At 37.7% G+C, this 27172-nt stretch overlaps 2 protein-coding genes across 4 annotated transcripts in view; both read right to left on the reverse strand.

Moving 5' to 3' along the window:
• The window catches only part of LOC129255637 (alpha-N-acetylglucosaminidase-like), a 27523-nt gene extending 22724 nt beyond the window's left edge, over positions 1-4799 (reverse strand). Inside the window, exons 1-2 of one of the 3 annotated variants that reach the window (XM_064096998.1) lie at positions 4496-4799; positions 1357-1448 (exon numbers count right to left, since the gene is read on the reverse strand). In XM_064096998.1, the coding sequence (XP_063953068.1) occupies positions 1357-1423 (67 nt within the window). In that variant the 5' untranslated portion in view covers positions 1424-1448; positions 4496-4799. Of the gene's footprint in view, positions 1-1356; positions 1516-4255; positions 4383-4495 lie in introns of those variants that run through there. The other 2 variants (XM_064096999.1, XM_064097000.1) reach the window with 2 other exon arrangements.
• A 2559-nt stretch (positions 4800-7358) lies between these two features.
• Positions 7359-20657, reverse strand: LOC135153593 (succinate-semialdehyde dehydrogenase, mitochondrial-like). Its single transcript, XM_064097001.1, has 10 exons — positions 20147-20657; positions 18109-18329; positions 15771-15854; positions 14888-15058; positions 12780-12896; positions 12339-12482; positions 11605-11748; positions 11048-11203; positions 10172-10341; positions 7359-9132 (listed from the first exon to the last, which is right to left on the reverse strand). The coding sequence occupies exons 2-10, from the start codon at positions 18313-18315 to the stop codon at positions 8868-8870; spliced, it is 1458 nt and encodes a 485-aa protein (XP_063953071.1). The 5' UTR covers positions 18316-18329; positions 20147-20657; the 3' UTR covers positions 7359-8867.
• Between the last annotated feature and the right edge of the window lie 6515 nt (positions 20658-27172).

Genomic DNA, 27172 nt, shown 5'->3' on the forward strand with positions numbered 1-27172 from the left:
CGAATGTATGGTGTATAAGTTGCTGGAAAGCAGAAGAGATATTGTGTCCAGCACCCCCCTCCCCCAAATTTTCTCCCCGCTCAAGACCGGAGTGAAACCAATGATAATAATATATGAACAAAAATCCAGATTCACAATTTCAATGGGGAGTGTGTCATTCCCCTTCTCCGTTACAATTTGTCAAGTGGCAGCGGCAGGGAGAACAATTTGTTTTGTTTTTTAAGCAGAAAGCTGTGATGATAGGGGGAGAATAAAATAAATAAAACATTAACGAATAACAAGAACAAAACAATGACAAAACAATTTGTATCAGGATGAATTTCTTATCATTTAACATAGACCAACTTGGAGAAATAAGATGTTCATGTAATTGTCGTATAATCGGAGCAGATGTCGGCGGAGCAAATATCGGCGGAGCAATTGTCGCGGAGCAATTGTCGTATAATCGGAGCAATTTTCGGCGGAGCAAATATCGGCGGAGCAATTGTCGCGGAGCAATTGTCGTATAATCGGAGCAATTGTCGGCGGAGCAAATATCGGCGGAGCAATTGTCGCGGAGCAATTGTCGTATAATCGGAGCAGATGTCGGCGGAGCAATTGTCGCGGAGCAATTGTCGTATAATCGGAGCAGATGTCGGCGGAGCAATTATCAGCGGAGCAATTGTCGGCGGAGCAATTTTCGGCGGAGCACATGTCGGCGGAGCACATGTCGGCGGAGCAAATATCGGCGGAGCAAATATCGGCGGAGCAAGTGTCGACGGAGCACATATCGGCGGAGCAAGTGTCGACGGAGCAACTGTCGGCGGAGCAATTGTCCGGAGCAATTGTCGGCGGAGCAACTGTCTTATTTTGCGTAGCAATTGTCGGCGGAGCAGATGTCGGCGGAGCAATTGTCGGGTCACCGATTCAACTACATGTACATCAGCTGTTCGGTGCAGCCAGTGTCAATTAATAATCAAACAAGGAAATAATACCGAGAACAGAGCTTAACAAATCTGATTTTGGCTAAGTTTAGTAAAAGCAATAAACGGTAATACAAAATAACAGTTGGTAAAGGTTAGAATGAATACAGCAATTTTCAAATTAAACATGTTCATGGGAATGCGGGATCCACTGTAGAACATCCTTATTTTTTTCAATTTCTCTGAATACGTGTCAGATTTTTATTGTCATAACATATAAAATCTACTGAAACTATTTTTTGGGGGCTCACTCGCTTCGCTCTGTGTCCAAAAGCACTGTGCCAAAATTCTGTTCCGTCAATATATTTTGCCTTCATAAGTCTGTAGTTTGAGCAATAAGTAAGATAACATTTACTCTATTTTAATGTACTAGTATTGTGATGTTTGAGCTTACCATTTGCAGAAACATGTCCAAGTATGAATGCAGTGAAGAAGAGGCATATACACCGATACTGCACCATCTTGGAAGAATTTACCTGCTATATCCTGTAAGACCAGATGAAAATGTAAAAACTTGAAAGGCATCCGAGGGCAACCATGACCATGTCTGGTCTTACATTCTTTTAGTAATGTATTAATTGGTTTACTAGTATAATTGCGTAGATATCCGGTATTTACAGTACGTAGGTATTCATTCCATTGTACATTGTCCAAATTTATTTGCTGCTCTTGATTTCAATGTAGAACCACAGCGTAATGGTGGGTAGTGTGCAAGGTTGATTATTGTAAACAGGGCTTGGCAAGAAGGGGGCAGGGCCGGCCGGGGCCACTTCCATTGACGAGTGGATACCATGCGATACCATGGGGTCTCGAAAAGCACCCTAAACACGTATTTTCCATATTCTGAAAATGCACCCCTTAACAAGTATTGGCGTCTGAAACCCTACCCTTAACAAGTATTGGAAACAAAACGATACTCTTGGCAAGTATTCCCTTAAATTCCTAAACAAGTATAGCGATAATTTATTGTTATGTCACGGGTCCGTCGGTCGTCGGTTTTACTTTTACAGTTTACACATCATTTGGTTTAGTACGGCCCCAGCTTCCACACCTCGCGCAAATCGGACTCTGAACACGTAGTGTTGGGGCAAAAAGGACATCCTTTATAAAACATTTTAATTTTGTTTTATCATCCCCGCAAATTTGACCCTAAACACGTAGCTTTCCTAGCGAAATAGATACCCTTTTTTCATTATTTTTGTGTTTTTGACACCCTTATCACGTTACGTACGTAACGTGCCCTATCTTGAAAAAGACATACCTTTTACGTGTTTTTTTTGGTCGCGCATGGTATCCACTCGTCAATGTAAGTGCCCCCCCCCCCGGGGGCAGGGCCGGTGACCGCTCCGTATGATAGTAAAAAATATCAAGAGATTTAAAAATGAAACAAAGGGGGCAAATGGAAGCAGTTTGATAGGTGAGGTAGGGATCATGTAACTCTACAGTGTATTTACTAGCCCCTGCAATTCGACCGTTATGCGCCCCCATATCATCAAAATACAGTGGTGCCGCCCAGGGACCCGTTTAAAGGATTTTCAATAGGGACTTATCGATTTACACATTCATTAGTGTAGGTGCCGTGGCCGAGAGGTCTAAGGCGCCTGGCTATACATGGAAAGTCCGGGGTTCGATCCCCGGCCGCGGCACCTACGCCCGTGAGCAAGGCATTTAATCTACAATGCTCTTTTATCCTGCTTTCAAATAAATGGAAATGCTATATGCATTATTCGTAACTAGGTGTGCACTTGTTTAAAAAAAAAATTAGTCGACTGCTACATTGCACATAAAGTCGGTAGATAAGAGTGAGACACTGAAATAACACAGCGCCGCATGTGCAACTCCCGGGGGGGCACTCAGTATATAATGCATAGTGGGTATGTGCCGCGGAGGGGACCCCCATTTTTACACTCAAATTTCCGTTCCAAGGCATAGCATTTTTGTCTTATTGAGAAAAAGAACAAAGAAAGCCGCTCCAAAGCATAGCATTTTCTTCTTGTCGAGGAAAAAGAATAAAGAAATCTGCTCCAAAGCTTCGCATATTTTCCGTTACGCCGTTCCGGCCGTATTGATCTGCTACAATGAGCCGCAATTTTGGTGAAAAGCGGCCGCAAAGCGCTGTCCGACCATCACCTCTGCGCTAGCGCACCCGGCGCCCGTGCCGCCAGGCTAGCTGCATGCATGTTCCATAGGGATGTATACGCACTCACACGCTGGCGATCCGTTCCAAGGACCCCCGTTTTCACAAACATTTGTAGTTCCGAAGCCCGTTCCGAGGACCCTCCATTTTACAATAAGCCCGCTCTAAGGCCCCCGTTTTTTGTCTCGCCCGCGGCACAGACCTACTACTTTTTTGGTCGAGTGCCCCCCCCCGGGGTGCAACTTACACGCTGCTAGCTGGCGAAAATTCAGGTCGTTGATATTGTTGATATGCCAACATCGTTAGTGGACTTTGGGCACCTTGTTGGGCATGCTCATTAGTGTATCACTTTGCTATATTACTATGTTTACATCGACTTTGTATGCTGTACGTGAACCAAAAAAAAAGCACTAGTGAACGTGCAAATCGTAAGATACTCGGGGAAAAGAAATATTTAGGCAGCTAGCGGTAATTATAGGTTTGTTCAATGTGCTCAGATTCGCAGTGCAGCTTTTGTGATGAGGATTAAAAAAAAGTCCCATGCTTCTGGTCCTGCTCAAACTTAAAACAATATGTTGAACAAGATAAATGCGTTATAAATCCAAAGCTGCCTATAAAGAGTTACTGGACTAACATTAACACTAGCATTAACATTTTTCATAAGCCATCATTTGTGCTTTTTATGATCCCCACTATACTAGTATTGGGATGTATTGAACATTGTATTGATTGGTATATATTGTTGCTTTTTAAAGTAGAAATAAATTAAATTGAATTGAATTGACTTTCCTCACATAATAAGGGTGGATAGAGGAAGGGGTGGGGGCACACACTGTACCGTGATTCTAGTTGTGATGCTTGTTTATGAGAATGTGCACCCTTTTGTGGTAACCATTTGGGTTTTCCGAATTCGGTGGGAACATGCCTTCTTTTAGGGAGTGAGTCGAGTGACAATGTCTTTTTATTATTATTATTATTTGCATGATTATTGTACCACTGAGTAAATTATTGATAACAAATCATTTATGTTTGAGGGTTAGATGGAGAGAGAAAGGGTCAGATTGATAAAGAAAGAGAGCGAGAGAGGGATGATGATTGAGACGAATCTACCCCCTTTCCTAAAAATTGGTTATAAAACTGGCGGGCTGCTTTTTACCGTCAGCTTCGGTGAATTTGAATATCAAAATCAAGCAGTACGACCGTGTGACCAATATGTAGGAGCCTCGTTTGTATCCTATATCTGATACATCCAATGTTACAGGATAAATGGGAACTCTAAACGTAAAATAATCTGAAACCCATGCAGTCAAGATAAATAGCAGTGTCCGCCTTTATTTCAGTAATATATTTACTCTACAAAGATAAAAACAAAACATAAGAAATGTTAATTTCTTACTTATCCCGATGAGAATGGTGTTGGCCAATACACATATCCGGACGAAATAACGACAGTAATTCGTGATTAGACTTTGACTCGTTAACCGATGACAGTAGATAGGCCTAAAAGAACGATTGTTTGTTTATTTTTTATCGTAACACTGAACCTTGATTTTTTTGTTCAAAATAATCAAGTTGAATAGCTTAATACACATTATGTATCGTTTTATAACCACTTCAGTTTTAATATCGAACGTTTCCTTCCGTATCTCACGATAGCATCTTGTTTACAGTTGAATTTATTGGGTTTATATATTTAGAAATAGACTTTGAAGTCACATGACTAGTCACATGACTACCTTTGTGATTGGAAACAAAAAAGAATGTTTGCAGATAATTGTCGAGGATCGGGAATTGATAAGGGAGGGGTGGTTATCCTTTTTTGCCTACTTTGCTGTTGCTGATGTTGTTGCAGTAACCAGTCATGATTATCATAATCGTGTCATTGATTGAAGGCGAGATTAATCGTTTGTAACTGTCAAATTCCAGGTTGTCTGCGAGTCCAACATGAACGATATACAAATATTTGTTCTTTAGACGTGATGGTGAACATGTTTTTATGTGGGTGTCTGTTTTAACAATTGAGCATAAAACACTGGGGAATATTTTTTCATAGGTTTGGATACATCTAAAAGTATCTAATCAACTAATTATATTTCTAATGGTCAATTTCATTCTACCTCTGGAACACTCGAATTGCCTCTGAATATTTTATGTAGATGTGAAAATGGCGATATGGTTATTTTTTAAATTTTGTTATGTAGATATTGACATCATTGATATAGAAGGGGCACAAGTCACTAACAAGTGGAACGCAATTTAATATAGCAGCAGTGCTAACTTTGAAAACTACTATAAAATAATCATTCACAAAAACATCATTCATATAATGACATAATACCACGTTCATTGACCATAAATGACATTTGAACGGAGACTTAAGACTGTCAACTACACCCATGTCCACATTTCATTCACTCTATCCATAAACTTTCAAAGTTATGATGGCACTTCAACAATTACCCCAACATGGCCTAAGTTTATTGACCTTAACTGACCTTTGACTTGGTTTTGTGACCTGAAACTCACAGGGGATGTTCAGTGATGCTTGATTACTCTTATATACCAAGTTTTATGAACTAGATCCATAAACTTTCAGAGCTAGGATGGTACTTTAACATATACCCCCAACACGGCCAAAGTTCATTGACCTTAAATGACCTTTGACCTTGGTCATGTGACCTGAAACTCAGGCAGGATGTTCACTAATACTTGATTAACCTTATGTCCAAGTTTCATGGACTAGATCCATAAATTTTCAAAGTTATGATAGTAATTCAACAAATACCCCCAACTTGACCAAAGTTCATTGACCCTAAATGACCTTTGACCTTGGTCACGTGACCTGAAACTCGAGCAGGATGTTCACTAATACTTGATTAACCTTTTGCCCAAGTTTCACGAACTAGGTCCATATACTTTCTAAGTAATGATGTCATTTCAAAAACTTAACCTTCGGTTAAGATTTTGAAAATAATTTTCCCAACATGGTCTAAGTTCATTGACCCGAAATGACCTTTGACCTTGGTCATGTGACCTGAAACTCAGGCAGGATTATTTAGTAATACTTGATTAACCTTATTTCCAAGTTTCATGAACTAGGTCCATATACTTTCTAAGTTATGATGTAATTTCAAAAACTTAACCTTAGGTTAAGATTTGATGTTGACGCCGCCGCCGCCGTCGCCGCCGCCGCCGTCGGAAAAGCGGCGCCTATAGTCTCGCTCTGCTATGCAGGCGAGACAAAAATCAGGAGATTAAGTCAAGGTACATTTTTAAAAGACTATTTTGCTCTATAATTTGTCACTTATATTCTGTAGAAATGTTGATGTCCCCTTGGCGTTCTCTTTCTATCTCTCTTCCTCACCATCTCTCTTCTCCTAAAGCTACACTCTCCCATATTATCAATCCAGGCATGTTGTTAATCAAAATGCTATTTAAATCAAACACTGAAAATTTGATTTTTAATAAGAAAGTTATGACGTTTGTAAATATCGCACACACTCACTTTCTCTTTTGTACTTTATTTCATATGTAAAATATTTCTTCCTCCACTGTGTTTGATTCCTCGTTGAAAGTATAAAATTATCGTTCATATAATATGGTGGAGATCTGCTTCACTATGAAAAATAATATATTTGAAAATAAATATAGAAAATTAAAAATGCGTGGTTAAAAAACGACCATAACGTGGTTGTTTTTGACCACGCACGCGTCGTCAACTATGCACACGTCACGCACGTGGTTGAATTGACCACGCAGCAAGTGGTTGCCCAAAATGACCACGAAGCGTGGTTATAACTTCAACCCCAAATGTGGTATAATCGTAACCAACGTTGCGTGGTCAAATTTTTGTGACCACGCAGGCGTCGTCAACTATGCACACGTCACGCACGTGGTCAAATTGACCACGCCTCGAGTGGTTGCCCAAAATGACCACGAAGCGTGGTTATAACTTCAACCCCAAATGTGGTATAATCGTAACCAACGTTGCGTGGTCACATTTTTGTGACCACGCATGCGTCGTCAACTATGCACACGTCACGCACGTGGTCAAATTGACCACACCTCGAGTGGTTACCGAAAATGACGTAACGTGGTTATCATTTAACCCCAAACGTGGTTCTGTCCTAACCACGTTGCGTGGCTATTAGATAACCTTCGGACGTGGTTATTCTACAGCCCCGCTATAGCCACGAAAACATGGTTATTTATGACAATGTGGATAACAAATGAAATACAATCATGCACACGAAATCAGGTGAAATTCAACAATTTGCATATATTCTTTTAAATCATGGCAAAACAATTAACAAATAATTTCTTAAGCTTGTATTATTATGGGGCATATGTTTGAAGTTGGGATGACAATGAAATAATTGCATATACAAAGGAAATAGTGAGTGCGTGACATCATTGACACCCTAATGTTCACACTGACCAGAATGTACTTTATGTAATGACTGCATCATGAGAATAGAGGTAACTTTTGTAATACAAACACTTTATTATCATACAACCGATTTTGATGACATATTCGGTGCTTTGCTTATCTGATGTTTTTCTAATTGAAGAAATAACATGTTGTTGAGTGGGATTGGCCTTTGGGCATTTAAGATTTAAATTTGGGACTCGATTGAGCACAAAACATTATACCGTTTACAAGATCTCTCCCGCTGCATGAAATCACAAAGCTTTGATAGATTCTCTAAATGAATTCAGCACTGCACCCAACTTCCAACATCATCACTATATAACACCCTTGTATTTTGTAAATATTTTTGATAGCATTATGAGCGTTTCTGTACACAACTATAGATGTCTTACATTTGCAAACAAAACTATTTAACATTTTCTATTGAATTGCTTATGAATATTATATTGAAGTGCGTGCGTATACTTCCATCTTAGCTACTCTTCTATTTATTACTTACTTGCCATTTCCCGATCCCTTTTTAGTGCGATTGGAGACACAATAAACACACTACTTATTGTAGTCCACCATGACCATGCAACTCATAGTTCCATAATGATCACCATCGTACATATTGAATTGACTTCAACTCATTTATATTTTCACTTTCAATATGAACGATATTGACTTGGCGTCTGAAAAGATTACGTCTTGTTAGTAAAGAAGTATTCTTTCTCCAGGACATTTCATATTTCTAAAAGACCAGTTTAAAGTCAATATCCCGCAACCATCTTGAAGAACGCGAGCTCAAATCCTAGTCTACTGGAGTCTTTCCAAAAATACATCACTCTGATAATAAAGTCTTATAATATTTGCACAATAATATGACAAATCATTTCATGATATCCGCTACACATATCAAACATTTGCAAAAATAAAATATTTTCAAATAAAAAACGATAATTCTGATTGGTCCCGGCCTGCTTAGTTTTTGAGCAAAGCGCATGCAACAATTACCTTCATTGGGAATTACCATTTTGCGATTAATTACAAATCTTTGTGCTAGGGAAGCCAAGGTCCCACTCCCAATGTTATGGAACAGGTATGAAAGATAGAGGAAACGATCACAAAAAAGATATGGGCAGTGAATACGCTACGTGATCTAAAACTTTCATTGTTATCATGGTTATACTTGTTTATTGAATTGTCTCAATCATTTTTTTTATTTACTCAGCAAATAAATTCATCAGTTGATATCCCCTTCTCTTCCTCTTGAAGCAAAATGAGGATATTGAACCTTGATTATGTTGGTTGTATCTTATCATTAAAAAACATCCGACAGTGTCATTGCTAACGCTTAAAGGAGACCAAAGCCCAAGACCTTCATGTTCTGGAACTCGTATAAGCCAAATCTGGAACATTCCACACCCAAGCCAGATTCCTTGATGCCTCCGAATGGGGCCCATTCATTGAAGAAGAAGGTATCGTTGATACCGACCTGACCCACCTCCATCTCCTCAGCGACACGCCAGATTTGAGTTAGGTCATTGGAGTAAAAGTATCCCGCCAAACCCATTCGAGTGTTATTGGCGATGGTCACTGCTTCTTCTTCAGTCTTGAACCTGAGTACAAAGAGGGAACGAGAGAGAGGGTGAGATAAAGAGAGATGGGGGCAGGTGAGACAATAGAGAGGGGGAAATCGACAGAAAGATGGAAAGTGTGAGAGACATTTGAACATATACAAATCAATAATAAAAGTATCATTCCGACTCCTCTTTAACGCTGCTGGTAGAAAACGTTATCTTGCAAGTTGACTTACTCTTTTTTTGTGCAAAATACTGACAAGTTATATATGTATAACTATAGCCTAACACCTGCTTAGACTGTAAATGTCAACATCGAAATCATACATTACAGCTCGTGACGGACAAATTCAGGGCGAAATACTATAGAAAGATGAAAAGCAATCGTGTTTTGGAAGAGGGTGTTGTGCCAATCTTACATCCAATGTCCACCCCATCAAAAAGTTGATTTGAATAAAAAGAGAAAAATCCAACAAGCAATACACTGTAAACTTCATCAAAATCGGATGTAAAATAAAAAAGTTAGGACATTTTAAAGTTTCGCTTGATTTCACAAAACAGTTATATGCATATCCTGGTCCGTATGCAAATGAGGAGGCTGATGACGTTATCCCCTCACTATTTCTTTTGTATTCTATTACATGAAATATGAAATATTTTAATTTTCTCCTCATTGTCAAGTGAAACAACGATTGTTTCCTCCATGAACATGTGGAACTAGCATTGCTTAAAACTATATGATTCAGTCAAGTTGGTCCCTATTGTCAAATCTGTAAAAAATGAAATATTGTATAATTCAAACAATAAAAAACAAAAGAAATAGTGAGTGATGGACATCATTGACTGTCTCATTTGCATGCCACTGAGTTGTGCATATCACTGTTTTGTGAAAAATAAGTGAAACTTTAAAATGTCATAACTTTCTTATTTTACATCCTATTTTGATGAAATTTTCAGCGTTATGCGAGTTTGATTTTTCTCCATTTATTAATATCAACATTTTTCTGGGGTGGACTTGACCTTTAAACATCATCGTGAAGCATATTCATGATATTCGTCTCTTTTCCATGTTACGTACTTGATTACTGAAGCCAATGGACCAAATGTTTCTTCTGAAAATGGAAGGGCAGTCGGAGGCACATCGCATATGACAGTGGGTTCAAAGAAGTTCCCTCCGAGTTTTGACCGGCATCCTCCAGTGAGGAGACGTGCGCCCTTTTTCACCGCATCCTGCACGTGCCTTTCTACCTAAATGTAAATATGATCACAAAATCATTGTCGACAACATCGATTTTAAATTATGATATTCATGTACATGTAACTGATAGCCAAATTTCTTACAGCATAGAATAAAAGACATTTTCATATATTAAATTTTTAATCTGACCTATAAAAAGAAAATTAAACTACATTACAAAGTTATCGCTGCTGTGCTCATCTGGCTTAAAAGACCTATCCCCTCCTCTTCGCCGCCCCGTTTCTAAATACCCAACCCTGGAACCCTTTGTGCGTTACACCGACTTCAAGATTTATCTATAGGAAATTCAGCCACTGTCACAATTTTCAATTTTCTATTTGGAGAGCTAAAAGTACGGGATGTAATCTAATACCAAGATGATACATTCAATTGAACCTGTTATGGATTCAACAAATTTGTGACGTTATACAGACATTCACTAATTTACTTTAATTATATCGAGAAAAATAAATGTTCTTTTGAGCTATTAAAGAAATATCCTTAATATCATGACATCTAACGCATCGGCGACGTCAAAAATAATTATTCATTTCAGGAATTTGTTTGTGAACTGTTAAATGAGACAACGCTCTTGCACATAGGATAAACAACTTTTGAATAATTTCTCCTAGCTTGATCCTTCGATATTATGTTTAACTTGGTTTCGGGGAGTTCAGTTTTTATTTGTGAATAACATGTAATTTGATTTTTGTTCACCTTCTCTAGACCTCGCTGGTTGATGAGAGGTCCCATTGTAGTCTTTGGATCAGTTCCATCTCCTACCACCAGACTCGATACATACTCCTTCAACTTCTCACAGAATTTATCATAGATCCCTTCTTGCACCAAGATGCGATTTGCACTTACGCACACCTGTAATGATAACATTTTGATGTCACTTTCGTTGGAAGCAATTTCGCCGACAAGATTCTTATTGAATTTCATTTTAATGCTTACATTCATCATGGAATGTCTAGAACCTTTTTTTGCGACGGAAGTTACCAAATTAAAAATCTATCGTCAAATTGGCTTCCCAGATACAACATTCATTAATACGGTTTTTAATTTTAAAAAATGCATGATGCATGCTTGCCCAGCTCTTGTGAATATGCTTTTTAATGCAGATATTACCAATCCTGCCGGTTTATCATTTTTCATCATTGATATTATTTTATGTTCTAGTAATCTATAAGCACGTATGATTCATCATCGTACCCGCCTCTCAGGAAAGAATTTGTACCGCAGTCTACATAAAACCTTTTAAGCTTTGATACCTGACCCGAACCGTAGAATCTCAGCGCAAATGCTCCCATCACGGCAGCATCGAGATTTGCTGAATCAAAGACAATGAAGGGCGAATTGCCTCCGAGCTCCATGGACACCTTCTTCATTGTGTTCGCACTCTGACCCAACAGAATCTAAAGAAACATACGAGAACGGTTAGTATACAGAGTGGCACTAATGGCTTTCATAATTTCATAAATTCATTCAGAGTTACGAACAAGTCGAAAAGAAGTATAATTTTAGACGGATTTATTTAGGAGCTTTGGCCCCTAAATAACAAGGTCTGATATACTAGTACTACAATCGAGCCTCATCAAAAGAAATGTACCCTCTTTCACAAAAACCAAACGATTGTGGACAAAAAAAGAAGATATTTTCGCCAGTCAGGCTGCTCGTATGGTGACATGAGCTCGGTGATTTAGACAATAATATTTGTTAATACTTATCTGGTTATTTAGTGTTTGTTTTTGTTTTCAAAACGAAATTATGGAATATTGTATATCAAACTATGTTATTCTTCAATGACTAAATTGTCTAGTATGTTATTCAAGAGACTCGCGTTTCAAACTTCTTTTCTTTATATGTTCTCCTACTAAGTACTCTTACCTGCAAACGTAACACTCTTTTTGTCAATGTGACCATCATTTTACATGGTGAAAACATGAAAACAAATAAATGAATAAACGGATAAATATTACTATACGACGGGGCAAGATGAATTTACCTTTCCCGTGGCTGTAGAGCCTGTGAAAGATATCTTGGATACCAGCAGACTCTCGCACATGACTTTACCTATAGCTGGAGCATTAGATCTGGAACAGGGTAATATGTTGAAGACACCGTCTGGGATACCTGCTTCCTTCGCCATCTGTAGATGAAATGAAGAAGTATAAAAGACGGATAAAATCCTTCATCACTAAACTCCCATGTATTTCTTTTTTATTACGTCAAGCTGCAGGCATGTAATTCACCTCAAAGACATTGCAAGTTAGGTTCTGACACGCTTCTCCGTCAGATGCCAAATAACAAAAATATTACTAGTTATGCTCATTGTTGGTGCCTTTCGAGATGGTAGATTGATAAACATTGCATTTCCAATAAAATTGATTTGGTTTACCGTTGTAAAATCGTAAACCTCCTATAATTACATCTATTATACACTTACATCACAGAGAGCCAGTGCAGAAAATGGAGTGTCCTCTGATGGCTTGATAACGACGGTACACCCAACAGCTAAAGCGGCACCGGCCTTCCTAGTTATCATCTCCATCGGAAAGTTCCACTAAACAGTATGTGTAATTAATAATAATTGGTATACAAAATATGAATACGATTTTGTAAACTAGATTTCGGCGGTCATTTGGCATTTCTATGCCATTAAACCTTTAATTTCATTACACTATACACAATTTATAAATCACAACTGATTCACATTTTAATCAATGTATTTGTTTATTTTTATTCATTCATTCATCCATTCATTCATTCATTCATTCATCCATTCATTCATTCATCCATTCATTCATTCATTCATTCATTCATTCATTCATTCATTCACTCACTCATTCATTCATTCATTCATTTGTATTTATTTATTCTCCGAAATTCACAATAAAAAAAGAGCGTACATATGAACATAATTTATAAAAGCAAGATATAAAATAACAAGTAAGAAACAAATACAAAGAAACAACAATATATGTATATACCGAGACTTTTGAGGATAGTGAAATCGGAAGGACACCCAGTCCAGTTCTGCCACTAGACAGTACTGTTCTTCCACGGGGTCCAATGATTAAAACACAAGTATTATAAGAAAAGTCTCACACAAATTTCTTAGAACAAAAGGGGAAAATTGGGGATATGGGGGGGGGGGGGGTCCAGCATCAATTTTTTTTTAAAACTTCATAGATCAGGAAGGAAGGCATTGAACCTATGTAAGAATACCATGAGACTACAAGGGACCTTTAGGCAGGGAGGTCATTGAACTAAGAAGCATCTCTGTACGAGAATGAACGTTTACAATAATTTGTTTTAGGTTTTTCTATGATATTAAATTTCCATGGGACCTTAGAGAATAACTACACTGGCTACTGGTATGTTGGAAAAATACTTTTTTTATTTAAGGCCTTAAAGACCATTGTATTCAGATGATATCATCGCCTATTTGATAAGGTTTTCCAACCCAAACGAACATGTAACTCACATATAGACACGCGACTATATGGACTTATTCCTTATATACTTCTGCATGCTCTGTTTTAAAGTTTCTACAATGAATCGATGTATTTTGCACATGCTGATCATATACTATATCACCGTATTAAAGAATGGGAAGGATAATGGCATTGTACGCAATTTTCATATTTTTCTGATCAATAGAGTGACGCAATCGAGCTAATAAACTTATGAGTTTGCTTATTATAGAACATATATATTCGACACGCAAATTCCATTTTGAACTGGGATCTAACGACTTGCCAAGATATTTGGTTGATTGCACTTTTTTTATATTTCTTCAATTTACATTCAAGTTCAACCTATAGTACCAATCATTTTGCCAGAGTCAAAAAGCATACTGTCTTACTGTTTTATCACAGTTAAGACTCAATTTAGAATCGCACAACCACTTGTTTATACTTTTCAGCTCAGAATTCATTTGGGTTTCAATAGTTGTTTCATTTTTATGAGAGAAATAGACTACCGTGTCATCAGCATATAGGTTAATAGAACAATTTTTAATATGTTTTACGATATCATCAATATGAATTAAGAACATAAGCGGACCCAGTATAGACCCTTGAGGGACACCGTAGTTTATTCACTCCCGGATTCACTCACTCATTCATTCATTCAATCATTCATTCATCTAGGTATATAATTCATCTATTCATTTGTTTGTCCTCTATTTACAGTATGCATTTGTCGTTTGATACATTTTTTTCTAATTCAATCATTGAATTCAGTGATGGGCTAACCAGGCCCGTTCCCCCTCCCCTTTTTTGAGAGCCATAACAAATATTTTTAGTTGAAAATGTCGTGCATAGGGAAGTGAAGACCTTTTCTCTGAACAAAAATACCCCCTTTGGAAAAATCCTGCATCCGCCACTCATTAAATCCATTCAGTTTAATTTTTTTTTCATTTCTCCAGGAGTGGTATTTAAAATATTCTCCCACCGACCCTAACAATAAATAATTAAAACATTAAAAAGCTATTTAACTGCACATTCTATCACCCCTTTTTGATTGTTGATAACAAATTGTTTCACTTACAGGAGTAATAAGTCCAGCCACGCCCACTGGCTGTCGGATAACCATGACCCTCTTGTTTTTGTCATGTGGCATCAGAACCTCGCCGGTTGTCCTCGTCGCTTCTTCCGCAAAGTATCGAAGGAATTGTGCAGCACCTGTCGCTTCAGTTGAGGCCTCAAACAATTTCTTTCCCTACATGAGATAATTTAAGACGTATCATCATTATTATGTATTATGTATTATTGTCATTCTATTTCTATTTCATGTTGTAATATCAATCTTGTGTTTCTTTTATTGTGTTGCAGGGCCCCTTTGTAAATCAGTTTGCTAACTGAAAGGGATACCCTGTTGAAATAAAATATGAATAAATAGATATAACCGCTTAGAGACATGTTTTGTGACAAGCGCTATACAAATAATGTTAATTATTATTATTATAAATAAATGAATAAATAAATAAATAAATAAATAAAGGTAACCTTTTGTCTTAGCGTCGAGAGAAAAAAAAAATTTAAAATTATGTGAACCTCCAAGCCTCGGAAAAAAAATGTGTGTAACTAGTTATTCTTTAAACATAAAAATAGTCCCTCGAATTTATTTTTGTACTTAAAGATTTCAAACATTTCTAAAAACGTTGATTATTCCCTGCTTTAATTTCTTCCATTTTGTAAACCAAAAAACTTCTTTATTTGGAAGCACAAACTTCACTTATCGTGTTTAATATGACGCTTATGACGCTTCAATCGAACAAGCCTAGCTCTTTTGGTCGAGCAATGTAAATTTAATCTTTAGGATCATTTGTACACTTACATAAACACTGATTAATATCGTTGCGGAAACGAAAGAATTCATATTAAACAAACCATAAATGAACAGAAAATTACGCAAAAAGTATTATACACACGTTTTCTGCAATGATGATGTTGGTCAAATTCTCCTTGTTTTTATCCATCAGTCCTGCGAAACGGTTCAGGATAGCAGCTCTTTCCTTGAATAGAAACAACACAATTATTCGAATTTATCAGCAGGATAATCGAGTGAAAGGAATGGAAGATTATCACATATCAGATGTATTCCCTGGAAAAACTAATAACAAAAAGGAGTGGGGGATTGAATTAGACTCACAATTATCGATCGAACCTATACAGCTCTCACCATATTCAGGGAAAAATAATAATAGGGACAAAGTCTTAAATACACATCATGCAAATATTTTTAGTCAGCTGCTATTGCTTCAAGCACTTTTGTGCTTAAAATAGCTGACTCCTGTACTTCACTGAACTTACTACAAGTATATCACATGCTTTATGTATAATTAAATTATCAGTTTTTGTCCGTATTATTTATCTCTTCAATTGTCACATTTAAAATATATTCTTTTATATCTTTGTTATTACGTGATCACGTTAATTTATTACGATTTATGAAAAAATGCAGAAACTCCTCCCCCCCCCAAAAAAAAAATACGGGGAGAAGATGCGTGTGTATGGATACGTGTTTGAAAAGCGTGTACGTGTGTGAGGGTGTGTGTGTGTGGGTGTGTGGTGTAGGAGGGTGTGTGTGAGAGTGTAAAATCGCACTCACAAGTCTCTACTTCGGCGATTAATGATAAATAATTCCCCTATTGTCAAATTACATGAGTGAGTGGGTGTGCGTTGGTGTTATGTGGGTGAGGGTGTAAAGGGGAGCGTTTCATGACAGGACTTGTCGGTCGTTTTATCCGACAAGTCCCGTTATATCCGACAGTTACCATAGTAACAGTACCTCTCAGCCAATCAACATCAGAGAAAGATGTCAGATCTGACAACTTGTCGGATGAAAATGTTGATGAAACACTCCCCAGGTGTGTGGTGTGTATTTGCGTCATGTACAGCATGAGTATAAGAACATTATGGGTAAAGAAAAATAAGGGCCACGTATATTGTTTCTTTAGGTTACATTGATTCAATAAACATATATCACACAAGAATTTACGGACGTTCTTGTTTCAATGATAAGTTTTTCTTCAATTCTGGACTCTTTTCTGAAAATCAAGAATAAAATGCATTTGTTTAGGGGTTCAATTTAGAGAATACTTGCCAAGGGTATCGTTTTGTTTCCAATACTTGCTAAGGGTAGGGTTTCACACGCCGATACTTGTTAAGGGGTGCATTTTCAGAATATGGAAAATACTTGTTTAGGGTGCTTTTCGAGACCCCATGGTCGCGCATGGTATCCACTCGTCAATGGAAGGGCCCCCGGGCTACTACTACTACTACTACTATTACTACTACTACTGCTACTGCTACTGCTACTACTACTACTACTACTACTACTACTACTACTACTACTACTACTGCTACTGCTACTACTACTACTACTACTATAACTGCTACTACTACTACTACTACTACTACTACTACTACTACTACTACTACTACTACTACTATTACTACTACTACTACTACTGCTACTGCTACTACTACTACTACTACTACTACTACTACTACTACTACTACTACTACTACGACTACTACCTCTACTACTCCTAGGTTTAATCTATCAATATGACTACTATACTGCTACTTCGGTTACTTTATTACTGCTTGCAAGTCATTTCAAAATGTATTTGAATTTCTGTGTGTGTTTATACTAAAAATCAACACTCTACAAATGTTCAAATTTACTCTCTGCACTTGACGCTGCATTGCAATATTTGCTAAAGATATGCATACAATCGAATAGCTGAGTTATAGTCGTCATTCACATAATAATTCTGGCAATGACATTGCATTTAATATTTCACGAAAAGATGGTGGCTGGATGGTAGGTGTGTAACTTATTTATACCTAGTCGAATATTCAGACCTTGTTACATTTTTGCATGAAACCTACTAGAACTGGTAGGATCCATGATTTTTGTCAACATTTGCATTAATTTTTCTAAAACCTTTGACGCGGTCGTTGTAAAGCGTCGTTCCAGTGTCCATAATTCATAAGAAAACTTTAGGTCTACTAATTCACGATTCGAAATTGGTGTTCTAGAAGTCATTACTCATTGACAAAGCTTTAAACAGACCCCCCCCCCCCCCCTCGGGACAATCATTTTCGAAAATGCATTTAAGCCAAGGGAGCGAAAGAATCTAGTTTACATGAAGACAGGATTAATGGGTTTTAGCAATGAAAGCTGACAAACAAGGTTTTGGTTCACATTTTAACATGTATTAATTAATTATATGCCAGGGTTAATGACTTTTTTCTTACTTTTGCTGTTGTCTTCTTCCATGTCTTAAATGCGGCATGAGCGACCTCAATGGCACGGTCAGTGTCAGCGGCACCGCAGTCTGCAATGTTAGCTATCACTTCACCTGTTGCAGGGTTCGTCACTGCAAAGGTCTCTCCTGATTTAGCAGGTACCCATTCACCTCCAATGTAAGCCTTATCTCGGATGAGAGGATTAGCTGGCGCCATTTTGGGATGATGATCTAAGACCAGATATAAAGGGAGAAAGAAGAAGTTGAGGTAGAAAAAGAAGAAGAAGGAGAAAGAGGAGGAGGAGGAAGAGGAAGAGGAAGAGGAAGAAGAAGAAGAAGAAGGAAGAAGAGGAAAGAAAGGGTTCAAAATTAGAGATCGGGGAAGTAAAAAAAGGAAGAGAGATAGATTAAGAAACGGAAATGAGGAGAGAAATCGAAAGGAAATATCATCAAATGCGTACAGGTTATATTGACCTTCGTTTGATTAAACAAACGTTTAAACAACAATTATTTGGCAATAAAGACTAATGGCAATGACACAGCAATATTCAATCTAGACTAGTGAACTTATGGTCTTAACATAGAATCGGTTCACGTCAGACTTTGTTTGCATTCTCTGTTTAGGATTTAAAAAAAAACCGTAATCGGTATCTGGGTGAAATCACGATTCACATCAATAAACCAATGACAAACCACAAAAATATCTCGATTTGACCTTCTATAAGGACTCGGTCATTTCAATTTTACAATGGGTCAAGCAAAATAATATTTGATCAATTTGGATATTGGTCATCATGGTCATTGTTCACTAGTATTTTCTTATCTAAACATCAGTAGTTTTAATCCAATAATGTGTGCTTTGGGTAAAAACTACCCAGATTTGAATAATTTTTTTAACCTATTGTTGTGTGGACAGTATGTTGCCCAACATTAAGAGTGTATAATCTTTCCAGCGATCAAACTGACATTGTCTTTTAGAGTTGAACTGTTATTGCAATAATTATTTCAGACATTGATGAACTTTACCATGGGTGGCCCAAATGAGAAGATAGGATGGGGAATGTAATGTAAGCATTTCGCCACAAGTCTACATGATTGATATCTTTTGCATTTTCACTATTTTATTTTGGTCGGCAATTTAATGATGACATTGATACATGTATATTGCGAGCACCTAATGATTTTTAAATTTCGATCTGATATATTCCTAACCCAACGAAACATTGGATACATGAAAATATTGTTCTCAACGCCACTGACTTAACCTTTTAAGTGATCATGATCCTGGGGAAACGCAGCACCCCCAACAAATATTTTCTTGGGGGTGCTGCGTGTATCATTCTCCATAGGCAGCACCCCAATAGTATTTTGGAAGGTATGTAAAAAAATGCAACCATAATGACCTTCATTTTGTAGTGAAACCTTTTTTTTTGGTTGCTTTTCAAATTTCTCGGAACCAATTTGACCTCCATTTTGCAGTGAAAACCTTTTTTTTTTTTTTTGCTTTTCAATTTCTCGCGACCAATTTTATCTCCATTTTGAAGTGAAAACCTTTTTTTTAAATCTACATCAGCACCCCCAGTAAAAAAAAATCGTTGCCTGGGCCCTGTAAGTCATCATATCTAGATTATTTTTTAAAGTTTAAAATCTTTTGCAATAAATTATTTGTAGACCCTTACGAAACATAGGCTACCTTGTCCATCATATTGTAAACTTATTTTTACTATGACATTCCTAATCCAACGAAAATTTCTGAGTCATAAAAGTATTCCCCTTGACGGACTTCACCACCTTGGGGAATTCAGAGTTTCCTCCTCAAAATAAGGGATACACTACTGATAGATGACCATTATTCAGATAATCCATTATTTAAGAGAACATAGTTTTCGCTTTGAAGACATTTACAGCCGCGCCTAAAAAAGAGCCTAAGTTACTTTCATAGGTAAAATTAAACCAAGATTAAATCACCAATTGTATTTAAACAAATTCATACGATTGATGTACGATTTCAATCAGCAAGCGAAGGATAACTAAATGATAGAACTTACCTGGTTGGGAGACCGCTGAGATGATATCGCTTGGCTGTAAGCTGTCTAGGTGCACAGTGGGCCCCTGGGCTATCGTTCGTAGATATATTTGCGATATGGGTGTGTAATCGCATCTTATTTCGATTTGTGTGAGGTCACACAGTGAATTCCATTTTCAGGAGGTCACGTGCACTTGGCAGGGTACCATAGTTTAAGATGAATCTAGGCATGTGAGGGTGTGACAATATGATTTCCTATCACAGTCCAAAGTTTCCTTTTCGAGACCTAATACGTGTTAATTTTTATGGAAACGACAATGAGGAGCAATAGTAGATTCCCAGTTCTTCATTACACTCGATTGAGTTGGCTTCAACCTGTCCGATGTGAAAATGTCGGGCAATCACAGAACAATATAAAGTTAACAATAGCCTTAATTCACGGAGTTCGGAAAGTCTGGGTCGACTTTGATCTGCAGTGACAAACTGATTTATTGAAAGCAAGTTGCACCGTACTATTAAAGGCTCCTCCCACTGCCGACTTTACTAACATGAAAAAAACCTTCAAAGTAAACTACATTTTAGCATAATCATGGTCATTTATCAACTTTTTTTTTTCTTGGAGAGTCACTCTCAAGGTTAAACTACATTAATAATACATGCTGATCTACAAGTATATCCAAAACGAGTGTGCAATATATTGGGATACTTCATAAATTCATATATTCCCCAACGTCAATGCTTTTTACCTAAGATTTATCACTAATACTCAGCATGACTTCATGTTATTATTACCCTTCTCCATTCTTAAAGGACAAGTCCACCCCAATAAAAAGTTGATTTTAAAAAAAGGAGAAAAATCCAACAAGCAAAATGCTGAAAATTTCATCAAAATCGGGTGTAAAATAAGAAAGTTATGACATTTTAAAGTTTCGCTTAATTTCACAAAACAGTTATATGCACATCCTTGTCGGTGTGCAAATTGGCAGACTGATGACGTCACCCACTCACTATTTCTTTTGTATTTTATTATATGAAATATGAAATATTCTAATTTTCTCCTCCTTGTCAAGTGAAACAAAGTTTATTTTCTCCCTGAACATGTGCAATTACCATTATTTTAACAGTTTATGGTTAAGTTAAGTTGGTCCTTATTGTCAAATCTGTAAAATTTGAGATATTGTATTATTCAAACAATAAAAAACAAAAGAAATAGTGAGTGATGGACATCATCGACTCTCTCATTTGCATATCGCTGAGTTGCGCATTGAACTGTTTTGTGAAAAATAAGCGAAACTTAAAAATGTCATAACTTTCTTATTTTACATCCGATTTCGATGAAATTTGCAGCGTTATGTTTGTTTGATTTTTCTCTATCGATTCGAATCAACAATTTTATGGGGTGGACTTGACCTTTAAACTTGGAGCGCCCAAATTAGTCCTTGGTATGATTTGGATTGATTGTTTCTATACCGATCCATTATTGCCCAAGTCGAAAATTTTCAGGAAAATTCATGCATAAATTAAGGTGAACCGTCACGTATAGTCGTTAACAAAGTGCACAAAAAATAGCGTCATTCGTCATAACCAACCCAACAATTCAATTATTTTCAAACCCCTGGACAGGCATTCTTCTTGGGCATAAAACATTTCCCGTAAATGTTAATATCCCTTGAAACTCACTCAGTAATATGATGATTAAATCATTAAATATTTCAAAATTTCATATTTAATTTTGTATTAATTGAAAACTATATGAATTTTATTTTTTTCCTTCTCCATATTTCAATGTCCTCACATTACTTCCTCACTAGAATATATATTATTCTATATATATCCTACACACAAAAAACTGAGGTGCTAAATGTTCGGTGCTGAGTGAGATTCTACACTTGAAGTGCCAAAATCAGCACTTGAAGGGTTAACTTTTACAAGGAAACCGAAACGTGCTGAATATTTGAGTGCTGAAAACGAGTGCTAGACGAGAAAAAAAAAAGTAGCACTTCACATTGAGTGCTGACTGCAAAACGTGATCTGATTGGTTGCTTCGCAAAGCTGGGATCCGGATTTGCATACTCATGTCCTGACTTGTTCGCTCGCCGCTCGCTAGTGAGTTTGCTACACACGTTTCTTCGGGACCACCGTATACCCCTGGGGCAGTTCCGGCCTCGCGATCAGGCCGCGCCTGGCCTGGGCCTGATGAGGCATGGAATGCGCGCACCGTCTACGATCTATAGTGTGCACAAGACGTTGGTTCCGTCACGGTGTAGTCAGAGGCAAAGCAAGGTAAGCATGCACTAAATATTTAAGTTCAGGTTTAAGTTAGAAGTATAATACAGACTACTTTCATAGTTTAGACTCTAGTCTAGAGTCTTGTCAAACTTAGAAGATGGGGTATCTTTGCTATAAATGTCATTTGATTATTCCAGGGCCTGTTGCAAAGTTGATCAGCCATCTACACATGGCTCATGCGTTATTTGACATGCCCCATCTTCATTTGGTTTGTGGTCAAGGTGCATGTCCTTCATCATTTGCCACTTTCAACTCGTACAGGAAACATTTATTAAACCAACATCCACAAGATGAACCTGAACCTGAAGTTGTACAAGGTATGGATGGTCTAGTTGATGCTGATTTGGGTGTTGGTGTTGGTGAAATGCATAATCCTGCAGCAGATGCATTTGATGATGATGTTGATGATGATATTGTCTCACATTACTGCACCTAAAGGGGTGTAAATTTAGCACTTAAAGATCCAATTTTAGCACTTTTAGGAGCTTGGATAGTGACTGCACTCGATGTGCTGGTTTAGCACTTGCATAAGGGTTGATCTGATAGCACCCAAAAGGGAGCTGAAGTTAGCACTTTAAGTGCACAACAATCAGCACCTTTCGGTGCTAGCAAAGTAGCCCGGGTGCAAGTGCTAAATCAGCACTTCGAGTGCAGTCACTATACAAGCTCCTAAAAAGTGCTAAAATTGAATCTTTAAGTGCTAATTTTAGCACTTTATTTTTTTGAGTGTACAATTTTAAGATAAATAAGTTACGCCTCTGGCAGTCTCGCCTGCATTACTCGATTCAATATAGCAACAGTGCTGACTTTAAAAAAGACTATGGATAATTCTTTTTTAAAAAACACCATTCATGATAATAAAACACTATTCATTTACCCTAAATGACCTCAGACCTTGATCATGTGACGTAAGACTCGTGTAAAAAAACAATAAGTGATACTTGATTGCCCTTTCATCCTTGTTTCATGAACTAGATCCATAAACTTTCAAAGTTATGATGGCAATTCAACTATTCCCCCAACATGCCAAAGTTCATTGACCTTAAATGACCTTAGTCATTTGACCTGAAACTCACGCAGGATGTTCAATGATATTTGATTACTCTTAATATGTCGAAGCGTTATGAACTAGATTCATAAACTTTCAAAGTTATGATAGCAATTCAACAAATATTCCAAACACGGCCAAAGTTCACTGACCCTATATGACCTTTGACCTAGGTCATGTGACCCGAAACTCAGGCAGAATATCACTAATACACTACTACTCTTACGCAAGTGCGTCGAAAGGTCTTTTCCAGTCGGGGGTGTGGAGGCCCTGATTACCGGCGACAAACCCGACAAACATCGGTACCGATTACCGCCGTCCGACGACCATGAGTCATGGTAAAGTTCCTCATTGTCCTCAGTCACATTTTCTTTTGTCATACGCAGTGGCAAATCCAGCTTTCATGAATAGGAGGGAGGGGAGTGGGAGAAGGAAAAACATATATTTTCATTTACATTTTCCCCGTCGCTTCCGCCAAAATTTATTCTTTTTTTTAGAAGTTAATCCTAACTAACTAAATTTTAATCCTTTTAATCCCTGAATATAAATTACAAAACTAGCGCGAAGCGCGAGCTCAAATTTTTTTGTATTTTATATATTTGATATTAAGACCTGGAAAGTGAATATTTTGAGCAGCTTTTGTAATAATCAATGAGATGCGTATCTAACTAATCGATCCATGTGAGCGCGAAGCGCGAGCTGAAATTTTTAATACACTGGCCTGCGAAAAGACCTGTCAAGAGCAATCCATGAATAGAACACATATCTTACCATTTCTAAAATGTGAGCGCGAAGCGCTAGCTGAAAATGTTTATTATTCTACCTGAACAATCGATTGTTACCATAAAGAGGATGGATGCATTAACCAAATAATTAATGCGAGCGCAAAGCGCGAGCTGAAAATTTTGATTTACTGAAACAAAAGGGACCATTTTAAGCACTGTCCAACTTAAAGAAAAATTGTAGAGAGGATGTGGATTCCACTATAATGCTGCGAGCGCGAAGTGCGAACTTAATTTTTAGGGGACTTGGACCTTAAATCAGGACATATTAATCACTGTCGGTACAGAAGCGCGAGCTGAAAACCTTTGATCTTACAACCTGAAAAATTTGACATTCTAAACATTTTTTGCCATGGGTGTCGATTTGTGTTGTGAATCTATTGTTCAAGGGGGGTGATCTATTGTTTCACCTCTCCCCCAACTTGAATAGTATGACGTCACGGATCGACAGCAATGGTTTTGCAATCATGAACACGATGGGTATATAATCAAATGAGTAACAGCATGAGCTGGTCTTTTTTAAGATTTCGATTTAAAATCGGACATTTCATGCAATTATGGTAATCACAAAAAGGAAGGGTATCAATGAATAATGCGAGCGCGAACTAATTTTTAACAAATATATTGACTTGAAATCCATAATTTTTTAACACGTTTTTATGAAAAGAACAAACTCGGATTCCGCATCAGTAACTGGACAAGCTGTGACGTATCTCAGTAAACATAATGCGAGCTGATTTTTTTTTATTTTCTGACCCAAAAGGTATCATTTTGAGCACTGTCCAAGTGGATATGGATTTCACTAAATAATGATGTCAGCGCAAAGCGTGAGCTGAAAAAATTGGAGACTTAGACCTTAAACAAGGACATAATAATCACTTTCGGTACAGAAGCGCGAGCTGAAAACTTTGATATTTTTACTTAAAAACTCAAAGTTTTCACAAATTCTTTATATAAAGAACAAACTCATATACCTAATCTGTAATTGAACAAGCTGTGTATTTCAACAAACCTTATGTGAGCGCGAAGCGCGAGCTGAAAATTTTGATATACTGACCCGAAAGGAACTTTTGAAGCACTGTCCAACATGAAGGAAGCGCGAGCTGGAATTTTGTTAAGATTTAGACCTTAAAATGGGACATTCTAATCACTGTTGGTACAGAGAGCTCCCCACGTTCGCATTGCGAAAAAAAAATCACAATTTAATGACGATGCAATTTGAAATTTATTTGACATTTGACAAAGATTATGGAACTAAAAACAGACCAAGAACAAGATGCATGGAGCAGTTGGAACAGCCCTGTGTGACCCGACACGCAGGGCTGTCGGACTGACGTCTGTCGGGAAAATGACAAACTGTCGGCCCGACAGTTTGTCATTTTCTCGACAGTCCAACAGCCCTGCGCTTGCGTAACAATCTATCACTTTTCCAACATCTCAAAATCCACATCTTTAGTTACACCGACACACAGGTTTACCTGTTCAAAACATCGTCTACCCCGTCCCCTTCTCTCTCCGATTTTCTCCTTCCTTTTGTTTTCTTTATATTTTCATTTTGTTTTCCTCTTTCTCTCTTTTCCTCACTTTCTTCCTTTCTCTCTTTCTTTCCCTTTTCTTTCCTTTTTTCTCCCGTCTTTTGTTTTCTTTTTGCCCCTTTTCTTCATTTTTTCCCGACGGCAGCGCAGATTTACCGACGATATCCAGAGTATCTTTAGCGACGGCCCTGCCCTTATGTCCAAGTTTCATAAACTAGACCCATAAACTTTTAAAATTATGACGAAATTTCAAAAACTTAACCTTGGTTAAGATTTCGATGTTGGTTCCCCCACCATATGGTCCAAGTCCATTGACCCCAAACGACATTTGACCTTGGTCATGTGACCCGAAACTCGGGCAGGATGTACTTGATTATCTAATATGTCCAAGTTTCATGAACTAGGTCCACATACTTCAAAAACTTAACCTTGGTTAGGATTTCATGCTGACGCCACCGCCGTCGGAAAAGCGGCACCTTTAGTCTCGCTCTGCTATGCAGGCGAGACAAAAATGTGTATAATGGCATTCAATTTTCATCTCTACAACGTACTTCATCTATAATATTTATTTGAGTAATCCACATTCAACAACCTATGCTTTTAAGTGGATTCCTCAATGTCTACAGCCCTTTCATAAACCCAATAAAACACAATTATGCGGCTAATAGCAGCATAATTTGGTCGTAAAATCAGAGGAGGACAAGAGTTATCCGCATTATTCTGATGCTGCTATTATCCGCATAATAGCGGCATCGGGACAAGATTTTGAGTTTATGAACGCATTTCCAAATAATGCGGATAATTGCCATGGTGAGGTCACAAGGTCACCCTTTTCCAACACAACCGCATTGGAGGGGGCGTGTCCAGTTGTCATGACGATTATCCGCCTTTTTCAGGATCAGGACGGACGCTCGTAAAAATATTTTATGGAGTTTGTGAACGCAATTTTTATTGAATTATCCGCATTACTCTTAGGCGGCTAATTGGAGGATATGTTTTATTGGGTTTATGAAAAGGGTCTTCGCCGAACAGAAAAGTTCCCTGATTTGAACCAGATTTGGCCTTGAGTAATGGGTAATCGACAGGGCACCGCTCGGCCACCAATAAGTCTTTACAGCCCCCTCGACTTCAACAACTATCGTTGGGCGATAATTCCAGCGATAATTCCAGCGGCGCCGCGCCGAGCAGGCTACTAATCGCCGCTCTGAGTTGTGAGTGAAGCCTTATCCCGTTTCTTGTCTGGTTTAGAACCAACAACGACAATATGAGATGAAATGTTCCGGATTTCGTAAACCATTGTGTCGACTCATAATGGGTAAGATATATACAGTAATAGTCATCGAAATTGAAATATGAAATATTGGAATGTACATGCATCACCATACTGTATCCAA

The sequence above is a fragment of the Lytechinus pictus genome, chromosome 3, assembly GCF_037042905.1.
Source record: "Lytechinus pictus isolate F3 Inbred chromosome 3, Lp3.0, whole genome shotgun sequence".
NCBI lineage: Eukaryota > Metazoa > Echinodermata > Echinoidea > Temnopleuroida > Toxopneustidae > Lytechinus > Lytechinus pictus.

What these genes read in the sequence shown, in the direction of transcription:
- LOC135153593 (XM_064097001.1), bottom strand. Translation starts at nt 18,315, where the DNA reads ATGGCGCCAGCTAATCCTCTCATCCGAGATAAGGCTTACATTGGAGGT. An exon ending in ACATCATCATTGCAGAAAAC is followed by an intron (nt 15,059 to 15,770) that starts GTGTGTATAATA and finishes TATCTCATGTAG; the next exon opens with GGAAAGAAATTGTTTGAGGC. An exon ending in CCATTGGCTTCAGTAATCAA is followed by an intron (nt 9,133 to 10,171) that starts GTACGTAACATG and finishes CTTTGTACTCAG; the next exon opens with GTTCAAGACTGAAGAAGAAG.